At 45.1% G+C, this 10,700-nt stretch overlaps 1 protein-coding gene across 5 annotated transcripts in view; it reads right to left on the reverse strand.

Annotated features, from left to right (window-relative positions):
* Window positions 1-10,305, reverse strand: part of MYB (MYB proto-oncogene, transcription factor) — a 37,298-nt gene extending 26,993 nt beyond the window's left edge. For 2 of the 5 annotated variants that reach the window (XM_021670836.2, XM_021670837.2), the window contains exons 1-5: window positions 10,076-10,305; window positions 5,698-5,815; window positions 3,588-3,659; window positions 1,698-1,790; window positions 1,234-1,454 (exon numbers count right to left, since the gene is read on the reverse strand). In XM_021670836.2, the coding sequence (XP_021526511.2) occupies window positions 1,234-1,454; window positions 1,698-1,790; window positions 3,588-3,659; window positions 5,698-5,815; window positions 10,076-10,098 (527 nt within the window). In that variant the 5' untranslated portion in view covers window positions 10,099-10,305. Of the gene's footprint in view, window positions 1-1,233; window positions 1,455-1,697; window positions 1,791-3,587; window positions 3,660-5,697; window positions 6,581-10,075 lie in introns of those variants that run through there. The other 3 variants (XM_064360656.1, XM_021670834.2, XM_021670835.2) reach the window with 3 other exon arrangements.
* Between the last annotated feature and the right edge of the window lie 395 nt (window positions 10,306-10,700).

Here is a 10,700-nt window from a genome sequence, read left to right on the forward strand (position 1 = left end):
AAAAATGGGACAAAAATGAGCTTCCATAGTTATCTCTCATAATGAGGTCATTTCTTTGCCTTGTTCATTAAAAAGAAAGCATTATTACACTGACATTTAAAATCCTGGAAGTAGTATGAGAATTCGAGAAATACCTTATTTCTTTAATCAACAGAGTAAAAAATTAAGCAAAGTGGTATAATAAAATGAATATTGGTGGCCAGGTATGGTGGCCCATGCCTATAATCTCAGCTCTTTGGGAGGCGAAAGGATTGCTTGAGGCCAGGAGTTTGAGACCAGCCAGGACAACACAGCAAGACCAACTCTACAAAAAGTGTTTTAAAATCAGTTGGGTGTAGTGGCGTGCACCTGTAGGCCTAGCTACTCAAGAAGCTGAGGTGAAAGGATCCCTTGAGCCCAGGAGTTCAAGGATGTATTGAGCTATGGTCATGCCACTGCACTCCAGTCTGTGTGACAGAAGAAGCCTCTGTCGCTTAAAAAAAAAAAAAAAAAAAAAAAAATTAAAGAAATGAACGAGGCCAGGCACCGTGGCTCACGCCTGTAATTTCAGGACTTTGGGAGGCCGAGGCAGGTCGATCACGAGGTCAGGAGATTGAGACCATCCTGGCTAACAGGGTGAAACCCCAGCTAATACAAAAATGAACTGGGCATGGTGACATGTGCCTGTAGTCCCCGCTACTCAGGAGGATGAGGCAGGAGAATTGCTTGAACTCGGGAGGCAGAGGTTACAGTGAGCCGAGATTGCACCACTGCACTCCAGCCTGGGTGACAGGGCAAGACCCTGTCTCAAAAAAAAAAAAGAATGATGGTTATTAGGAAAATGGTAGCTGAGTTCCTTTGAGTCACTTAACCAGCTATGTGAACTCAGCCAGAGACAAACTGCCTTCAGTTTCTTTCTATGTATTTAGAGTTTTATAATTTACCAAGTTCTTTGACATTCATTTTACTTGATCCTAACACTGGCCCTGTGTGAGTCATTTTGGAAATAGGGAAATTGAGGCTGGGGAGAGTTAAATGTCTTTACCCAGGGCTCACTATCAGGTGGATCCCAGAAGTTCTCAACCAAATAAACTCTAAGATGTCTTCAGTCTCTAAAAGCTATGTAGCTGGTTCATCTAATAAAACACTTATGACTGATGAAATTTAATTCACTCACCATACATTTAAAGCAGAATGTCCAATACCCACTCCCTCATTCTTCCCGATCAATATATTTTTTTGACATATTATTACCGTCCAGGCAGTAGCTTTGCGATTTCTGCCCATCTGTTCCCCAGTCTCTTGTGTGCCTGGTAAATAATTCTGTCTTCCTCTTCTGTCCAGGAGGTTTTCTTAACTTCTGGATTCAAGTGGTTATGCCACCTCTCCCTACATTGTTTTCCAATTCTCCCCTTTAAGTGCTTGGCAATAACAGACCAACGTTTCGGACCGTATTTCTGTACAAGCTCTATCACCTTCAGATAAACACACAAAAATAACCTATGTTTTAATGTTATGTAATGAGTTAGTATAATCATTCTTCAGTGTTACAAGATCTTTAGAAAATTTCCAAAATTTGCTTTCATTCATTGGAAATATGGGAATAGAGTCTTCTACTTCCTGTTTGCCCATTTTACCTGCTTCCTCAAACAGAAAAAATCCAGCGTTTGGGGAATATTCTTAATTATGATTCACATATCAATGAAGAAAGAACTTACTCTCTGATCTTCTTCTTTGGTCCAAGGACCCTTGATGAGCTCAGGGTTTAATACTTTCTGCCATCGGTGCTGGCACTGCACATCTGTTCGATTCTAGACAAATAGAGTATGCACCACCATAAAGATATGAAGTGATAAGCACATGAATTCTTTGTTGTCATAGAGTCACACACAGACCATACGCCATGAAAATATTTAAGAACATTTCAGAGCATGTTTAGAGCTCACCTATCCCTCATTATTTACAGGCTACAGAACATGCAAGTAATCCATCAAAGTTGCTCTAAGATTATACCCTCTGCCTCCTGAGGGAAACAATCTTGCCACATGAACCAAAGGACCATCATACTACACACGCGCCTGTCAACTTAACCTTAACCTGAGATACTTCTGCAGAGTATCTACATGGCCTAAGGCTTGATGGAGATTCTATATTGTCAGGTTTTCATGGAAACCCACCCTAAATGACTAAAGTTTGCTTCCCATTCCAACAAGAGATGTGCTTCAATTCAGGACCACGGTATTTATATTGCAGAAGGAATAAAGATCCATGAAAGACAGGTCCTATGTTACAGGACCTTGTAATCTTTTAAGAAGGAAAAGACAAATAGATGACTGATTATCACAGAGGCTGAATTTGATTCATATGGAAGAAAAGACCAAAGCAAAATGATACTGAAGTGAGGAGAGAAGCATCTTCTTAGGAGGAGAAATGGTTTCCTTGGGAGGAGCCTGGAAGAGCTCTTCATAAGGACTTTGAAGGATGAACAAACTTCAATTGGTGACGTAAAAGAGAACATTCTAGGAGGTGGGAACACCAGGAGCAAAAGCCCAGAGGAGGGAAAGCAGAAATAAATTCAAGCAAACCTGCTTACAGAGAGGAAGTAGGAAACAGAACTGGAGCTAGAAGTTGGGGCAATAGAGGAGGGCCTCTGTGTGCCAGGTCAAGGCAGTTTACTTAATTTGTGAGTTCTAAGTCACTGTGGTTGGTTTTGAAAAGATAAGGTACAGCTGCATTTTAGGAAGTCCTACCTGCCAATGGTGTTTGGGATGGATGGAAAAGCAGAAAACTGGCCAGGCACGGTGGCTCACACCTGTAATCCCAGCACTTTGAGAGGCTGAGGTGGGTGGATCACTTGAGGTCAGGAGTTTGAGACCAGCCTGACCAACATCGTGAAACCTTGTCTCTACTACAAATACAAAAATTAGCCAGGTGGAGGTTGCAGTGAGCTGAGACTGTGCCACGGCACTCCAGCCTAGGCGACAAAGCTAGACTCCATCTCAAAAAAAAAAGAGAAAGAAAGAAAAATGGAAAACTACAAGTGGGGAAGCCAGTTAGGAAGCTGTATGATAGTCCAAACGAGCAGGCAGGAGCCTAAACTTCAGCACAACCATGAGAATGTAAAGGATGGGACTGACTATAAAGGAATTCCAGGATCCTTAGTAACTGCTTGGATGTAGGGGTTGGGGGGATGCACTAAGTTAAGAAACGTCTCCAGAATTTTAAACCCTGGTAAAAGTATTACTATTGACAAAAATAGGGAATTTAGGAAAAACTGACTTGGAGAAAATAAGTTTAATCATCTACCATGTAACAAATCATCGAAATACGAATTAACCTATAAATAAAAAGATAAAACAAGAAGCAATTGTTTTTAAAATTCGATAATCTAAATTATAATTGATTCTAATAATCTAAATTCCAATAATCAATTTAGAAATCTCAATTATATGCATTATAATATAAAATGTAAGTTATGGGTAGGGCATTTCTCCTACTTCTTAAATGTGAGCAAATAATATACTATCTTAATAACCCCTCCTAGAATATTTTATAGAAATCACTGGGAGAAGCTTTCCTTTTGTAATAAGAAAAAGTTACCAACTTACCGGGAGAAAATTGGCAATAACTTTCCAGTCATCTGTTCCATTCTGTTCCACCAGCTTCTTTAGTTTTTCATCCTATGACATTTAAAGGTAATCCTAGGATATCAATCATTTACTATATAACTCTGTTCAAGTTAGAGTGAATGAGGGAATGAATCCAGAATAAAAAAATCTCTCAAAAGTATCCAAATACAGCAGATATTAATGTAATATACTGACTTGAGAGCATATATTTAGAGTCAGATCAGAGTTGGCATCTTGACTCAACTACCGATTAATTGTGTAAAGTGGGTTTATCATTTTCCCTTTCTGTGCCTTAGTATTGCCATCTATAAAATGGAAATTAACAAGGTTATTTGGGGATTAAATGAGGCAATTTATTAACATGAGGCTGATATTAACAGAGTTATTTGGGGATTACATGAGGCAATTTTGCAAACAATTATCATAATGCCTGGCATATAGTGAGTGTTTAATATATAAATAACTGCTTTATTCTGTGGGGAAAAATGTATGCCAATGCTTTATTCAGTACACATTTACCTATGGCAATAAATAAAATCTTGAGCAAGAAATAGAATATTTCCAGTTATTTTAACCCTTTATAAAGAAATGAAGATCATTTTTAAAATTAAACTTGAAGGCTAAATAAAATCATTTAGTTTTTGCACCAATATATTCACAATTTAAATGAGGTCAAATGTGTTAGAACATAAAAGACACTAAACATTTGCAGGTAATCAGTTCTTTTAGTTTATATGCTGTTCACAATCCTGCCAGTTCATAAGTGTCTTTAAAAATGTATTCCTTCTTATGTTTCTGCAAAGGTAACATTCATACACAATGAAGGTCCCTGGTACAATACCATACACAAGAATTAGGAAACCAATGTTGACAACAGAATTTCCATAGCATAAGGATTAACCAAGTGCAATCTTAATAGGTAAAATGTGAATTTCCTAAGGACCCCTCTGGGAATCCTACCTGCCTGTCAAAATGAGCTCTGGTTTAAATGAAGCAGAGCACAGTGAAACTGAAGATGAGCCCATACCATTTATTGTAACACGAATCATCTAAAATTAGTTGCAAAAATGTCTAAGAATATTAGAGAAACTTTTTTCCACATATTATTAATTTTGCTTCTAAAGTATTTTTCCTACAAAATCAAACTTTTGACAAGCTAGCCGAAAAAGAAACAGGGAAGCAGATGTGTCTTCATCCATTATTGGATGCTTTTAGAGCATACCTTCATATATATGGCTCTGTGAAATATACCAAAGATATTAAATGATACATTGTAAAAAGATGAGTTCTCTGAGTATCCTTTTGTCTATTTCGTTTTGGGGAAAGTAAGTCATTCATTTATTCAGAGAACATTTATTAATATCCTACTTTGGGTCAAGCACTTGTGAGTTCAGGAAACACAAAGATGAACAGACGTTTTAGCTGGGCATGGTGGCGCATGCCTGTAGTCCCAGCTACTCGGGAGGTTGAGGCAGGAGAATTGCTTGAACCCAGGAGGCAGAGGCTGTGATGAGCAGAGATCACGCCATTGCACTCCAGCCTGGGTAACAAGAGTGAAACTCTATCTCAAAAAATAATAATAATAATAATAATACATATATATATATAAAAGAAAAAAAAAGGATGAATAGACGTTGAGCCCTGCCCTCAACAGACTTGCAGTCAGCTAGAGGAGGCATCTATGTCCCAGCAACAATAAAGCAGAACATGCACCCATGCATGGGATCACAGGATGATGCATCCAATCCTGTCCAGTGAAGCCAGGGGTGACTTCACAGAAGAGGTGATTCCTTCATAGGCAATGTAAAAGCAGGAAGAAGAGGTGGGACAAAAGAATGAGAACTCAACAGGCAGAAGGAAACACAGATGAAGTCTAAAATGAGAAGAGGATATTCAAAGAACTGCAAATAGTGTGGAAATGGATAATATAATGGGGGGCGGGGTGTAGAGCATGCTGTACATGCAGGCTAGGATAAGATATCAAAGAGCCTGCTAATGAGATGGAGCACCTGTAGTTTAGTTGAAATTCTGTTTTTCATAAATTATACACTCTATCTGTTTTCCATGTTTTGATAAAATGATCAGTTACCTCTTCCCGAGTCCACCTTGTTTTCCCCAAGTGACGCTTTCCAGACTTGGGAAGCAGCCCATCATAGTCATGGTCACACATCTCAAAGTCCTCATCATCCTCGTCACTGCTATATATGCTGCAGAAATAGGAATGGGCAGATGTGGGCTGAAACATGAGGATTTAGACTACTACTGGATTACAAACTTCCACAAAAACTCAATAATCTTTTCAAAGTTTACGAAGATAAAACTTTGCAAACTTGCACAACAAGATTGTTTGCTGCATTCTGTTGCTCTAGTATTGTAAACTGGTTCTGCTGTTATGGGTATCCACAGATACGGCCAAGGACCTGGCACCTTCCTATGCCCCTGCATGTCTGAACCTGCTGTTACTGTTAGACCAGGGACAAGTTACACATTTGGCCACCTTCCAACCAATGAAGTTCAAAACTTAAGGTTAAGGACAAGAAAAGGAACGAGAATCCATGTCCTTTCTTAAAGTACACACTCAAAATCTTTGGCATTTGTCATATTGTTTAAATATTTCTCAAACATAAACAATTCAATTATGTTATTCCAATGGGGCTTTTGTTTTATTAAAAGAAGAAAAAAATCAAGAAGCAATACACCCCCAAACATAATTATAGTCGTCCCATAAAGTCTAGAGGATTAGGAGAATCTAAGAGGAAAGGATTTTAAAACCTAAGGAAAGATAAGAACATCGAGTGATCAAACTTTAATGTTTTGTAAATAAAATTAATACCAAATTGCTCACAACTCTGGGCCTGGTTGATCCAACTTGTGCCCATGTTTACAATACTTAGTTTCTAGAGTAACTAAGTGAATAATTAGGACACTTGTTAGTCAGAGTCTTACTTACTCTTGCTTTTTCTGTCTCTGACAGAACGGTGTTTGACCTAATTCAGAACTAAAGGATTTCCCCAGAAGAAATCCATGGATTTAAAAGAACCCATTACTATTTTCAAAAGAGCTTTTTCTCTTATTTAGTTAACCAAACCTAGGAAATTTGATGACTTTTAAAGAAGTAACTCTGTGCTTATTGTTTGTTAATCATATACTGATTAGATGACAATAATTTTACAGACACAGTTTGTTTTATAGTTTTTCTTGTAAGACTTAAAATAGGAAAAATACTATCTTAAAACCTTCACTAAAATTTGTCATTGCAATGTTGAGAAACCCATCAAATCAAAACCAATAAAAAATGATGTAAAGCGATATCATAATGGAATCCATTGTTTTTAAAATTAAAAGTTATATTCATGACAGGTTTGTCTTCCCAAACTAACTCACATACACATATTACCAGCCCCCCTACAAGTCAAGCTAAAGTGCTTTTCAAAAATCCTGAATTGGGGGTTCTTATAATTTAAAACTATTATTTTAAGCAACAATCTGATAGTCCAGGTTGCATGATGACATGATGCAATCCAAATTTAAAATACCACCACCACCACCAAATAAAATCCCAGGAAATGTATATTTATAATCTGTAATATAAACACGATATGTTAAAGCGGAAAAAAAAAAAAAAAAAGCTATAAGCCCAGAGGTGTAAATCAGCATCTTTTGAAAGATTCATAGGGAACTCCTTGGAAAGCCCCCAAATGCAGTCCCTTGTGAAATGTGAGAGACACCAAGAAAACCAGAGGAATCTGAAACTGCAGTCATAGATTCAAGTCGAATCAACTTTTGAGGTTTGGCTGGATCTAGAGGTCACATTTTCAGAACTGAGGACATTTTTCAGAGTAGTCATTGAGCGCCTCTCTCTCGGCAGCAGTTTAATAACCCAGGAACAAGCAACGTATTCAGCCGCCCGCAGGGGGCAGCCAATGTCAGGAGAGCGCACGAGAATCACACAGGACTAGGGTTCTGGAGGCAAAGGTTCCAGTCTAGCCTCCACCTAACTGTATGACTTGGACAAATAACTTCCTCTCTCTCAAGACCTCAGTTTCCCCGCCTTAGGGCTTGCTTGGATCCTATTTCTAAGGTACTTTCCAGAGCTAATACATGACCATGCCACGTCTTCCCGAGCCACTTAAAAGTTAAGCACTGAGGCAGAGATGTGCAAAACCAAGGTCTTGGGGTCAAGGTGGAGCGTGACTTCTAAAGGTCCTGAAGGGGTCAGGACGCAGCAGGGCGAGTCCGGGGCTGCTCACGCTGCCAGCTCCTGAGTCTCCCCGCCAGGCTGGGCACCCAGGCTCGCCTTTGAGCTTTGCATGCGATTTCCTTGCTCTAAGTCGTCCTAGCAGCATGATTAATTTCTACTAAGGAACCTGAAATAACTTTTCCTTTATCTGCTCTGACAAGATCTCAGACCCAACAGTCAGAGAGGACTTTCAAAGGCTGATTTCAGGGTTGATGCACTCGACTCCCCACCTGCTAGACCCGGTGTGGTTACAAGAGTACAACTATGAATATTACATTCTGTCAAGGAAACAAACCGTGCAAAGAAACGAAAAAGAAAAGAGGTGCTGGGGGTTGGGAAGAGGGAGGGGAGCGGGAGGAAGTGCCTTGTGGCCGCTACTGTGATTCGGATGGGGTTCAAACTCATTTCGCTGACCTGGTTAATATAATCCCGGCTGAGTTGACGCTCGCCCTTGCAAGAAACGGCTCGGAGCCCGCAGTCGGGTTTCTCTTCCCCCTGAGGCAGATTCAAGGCTCCCGCCCCTCCCAGCCACCTCCCCTCTGGGCTACCTGGAGCCTCAGGGAACCTGCGCGGCCCCGCCCCGCGGGGGCGGCCAAGACCTCGGGGCGCGTAGCCTTGGCCGCGCCTTCTCCCAGCACCCCTGCCCGGCTCCCTCCTCCTGCTGCCAGGGCGCACGCACACGCACACACACACGCACACACACAAGCACACACACGCACACACACACACACACACACAGAGAGAGAGAAAAGAAAGAAAGAAAAACACAGGTGACCCCGGTTGCTGTCCTGTGAAGTCCTAAAGGCGAAAAGTGGAGCCCTAGAGGGGCAGCACCCCGCCCCGCGCGGCCAGGCTCCGGGCGAGGCGTCTGGACCCCAGGGCTCCCCCAAGTCGCCCTCTGGTCCCTAGAGCCTAGCCAGGCCCCGGCGCTGCTCCCCGCCCAGCCCAGCCCGCCGGTGCTGCTGCAGGGTCTCCACCCACGCTCTTTGCAACTTCCCAGCGCCGCGCGGGGACTAGCGCCCGCAGGCTCAACCACAAACCAGTAGGAGAAAACCAAACAACCTAAGGAAAGGCGAGTGGATTTGCTTTGCCTCCACAGTCTTCTCCCTAGAACCCCTTCGCGAGGGTCTGTTGGGTCACCGCGCCTTGGCGGGGGCGACCTAGGGCAGCTGGAGGAGGGCGCAAGGAGGCGCGGCGAACTCAGTCACTTCCACGTGTGCGCGCCGCGCGGGTACCTCTCGCCTGGGGGCAGAGCCGGCGGGGATCGCGTCCCGGTTGCGCGGCAGCGGCCTTGAGTGCTGCCGGCCTCGGTCCGGTTGCACCAAGTGGTGACCGCGCCGGCCGCCGAGCTAGCCCCGGCACCCGCCGCTCGGAGGGAGCCCCTGCGAGTGCTGCCGGGAAGTCCAGAGGCCGGTGGAGGCTGGGGAGCCAGCAACTGACAGTTCGGACGAGGATTTCTCTCCTCTTCCTCTCCCTCTTCCCACCTGTCCGGCCAAAAATGCAAGGGAATGGCACCCATCTCTTCCCGGCGAGCCTCCCTAAGTGCAGTGACATGTGCGACGCCGGCGCGTGTGGGTGCCCGTGCAATGTTTGCAGTGGAAATAAAAGCCTTTCAGAGAATAACGATTCGAACCTCCAAAACCAGGTCTTAACACAATTTGCAAAAGTAGGGACCGCTTTAACTCCTAAAACCTGCTTTTCAGCCGCCTGTCAGCTGACACGGGTCCTCACCTCCATAAAGAATGAATGAAATTTAAATGAACTACCTGCAGCTACTAAACAATCCAGCATTTTCCCTGTATCTGCCATATGCTCTGCACTTCCAAGTCCAAACATATCTCAATGCATCCAGCAATTACGCTGCGGATCCCTCGCCGACACCCGCGGCATCAAACCAGGCACCTGGTGGGCTCCCCGGGGCTGGTGGGCACGGCTCTGCCACCGGCTGGAACGTGCTGCTTTCTTTTTCCCCCTAAAGAAAAATGTATCCCCATGCAACTTGCAAAATGAGCCGCAGGGCGTGCTTCCCAACGTCCGGATACGTTTCCCGCAAAGACTATTCCATTCATCCGTCTCTGGAGCGGCTTCTGCTGCCGAGGCAAGGGCTCCAGGTCCTCTCAGGGTCTGACAGCCTCGCAGATGATCCCGGAACGAATTCCCACCTGTGCTCGGGAGCCTGGCGCCCCGTGCGCCCCCGCCCTCGGTCACCCGCCCGGCTCCCCGTTACCTGTGCCGGGGTCTTCGGGCCATGGCGCGGCGGGCGCGGGGCTCCGCCGAGAGCCGCGGGGACCGCACCAGGCTGCCGCCTCCCGCTGCCCGCCGCCTGCCTGCGTCCCTCCCCGGCTGCGCAGCTGCGCTCCGCACCGCCGGGGCGAAGTTTCTCAGGAGAAAGAGGAGGAGGAGGTCACGGAGGAGGAGGAGAAGGAGGAGGAGGAAACAGGTTGATATTAAAGTGTAAACTCTGTAAACAGAGATGCCATCAAACAAAGAGCTTTGGACACTCCCCCTCCCGCCAAATCTGGCGCCCCTGCAGTGCGCACGCGCCCTGCCCGCCGCCTCCGCGGTCGCCCTGGCTGCCGCCAGCTGGGCTGTCGGGCCCGCCGGGCCGCGGCTACCATTCGGCACTCGCGCCGCCGCGCTGCGCCTGGCGCGCCGCGAGGCCCAGAAGGCGCGCGGGCGGGGAGCCCGGGGCCGGGGAGGGGCGGCCGGGGGCCGCGGCGGCGCCGACCTGCGCCAAGTCCCGCTGCCTCTCCTCCTCCCCGGCCGCCGCACGTCGGTCTCCACGCTCCGCGTGCGCCTGGGCAGCGCGACCCGAGGTCCTTCAGCTCCCACTGACTGTCGCAGGGGCGGCG

This window comes from Aotus nancymaae, unplaced genomic scaffold (assembly GCF_030222135.1).
Source record: "Aotus nancymaae isolate 86718 unplaced genomic scaffold, 86718_ANA_hifiasm-v0.15.2.pri h1tg000040l, whole genome shotgun sequence".
Classification (NCBI taxonomy): domain Eukaryota; kingdom Metazoa; phylum Chordata; class Mammalia; order Primates; family Aotidae; genus Aotus; species Aotus nancymaae.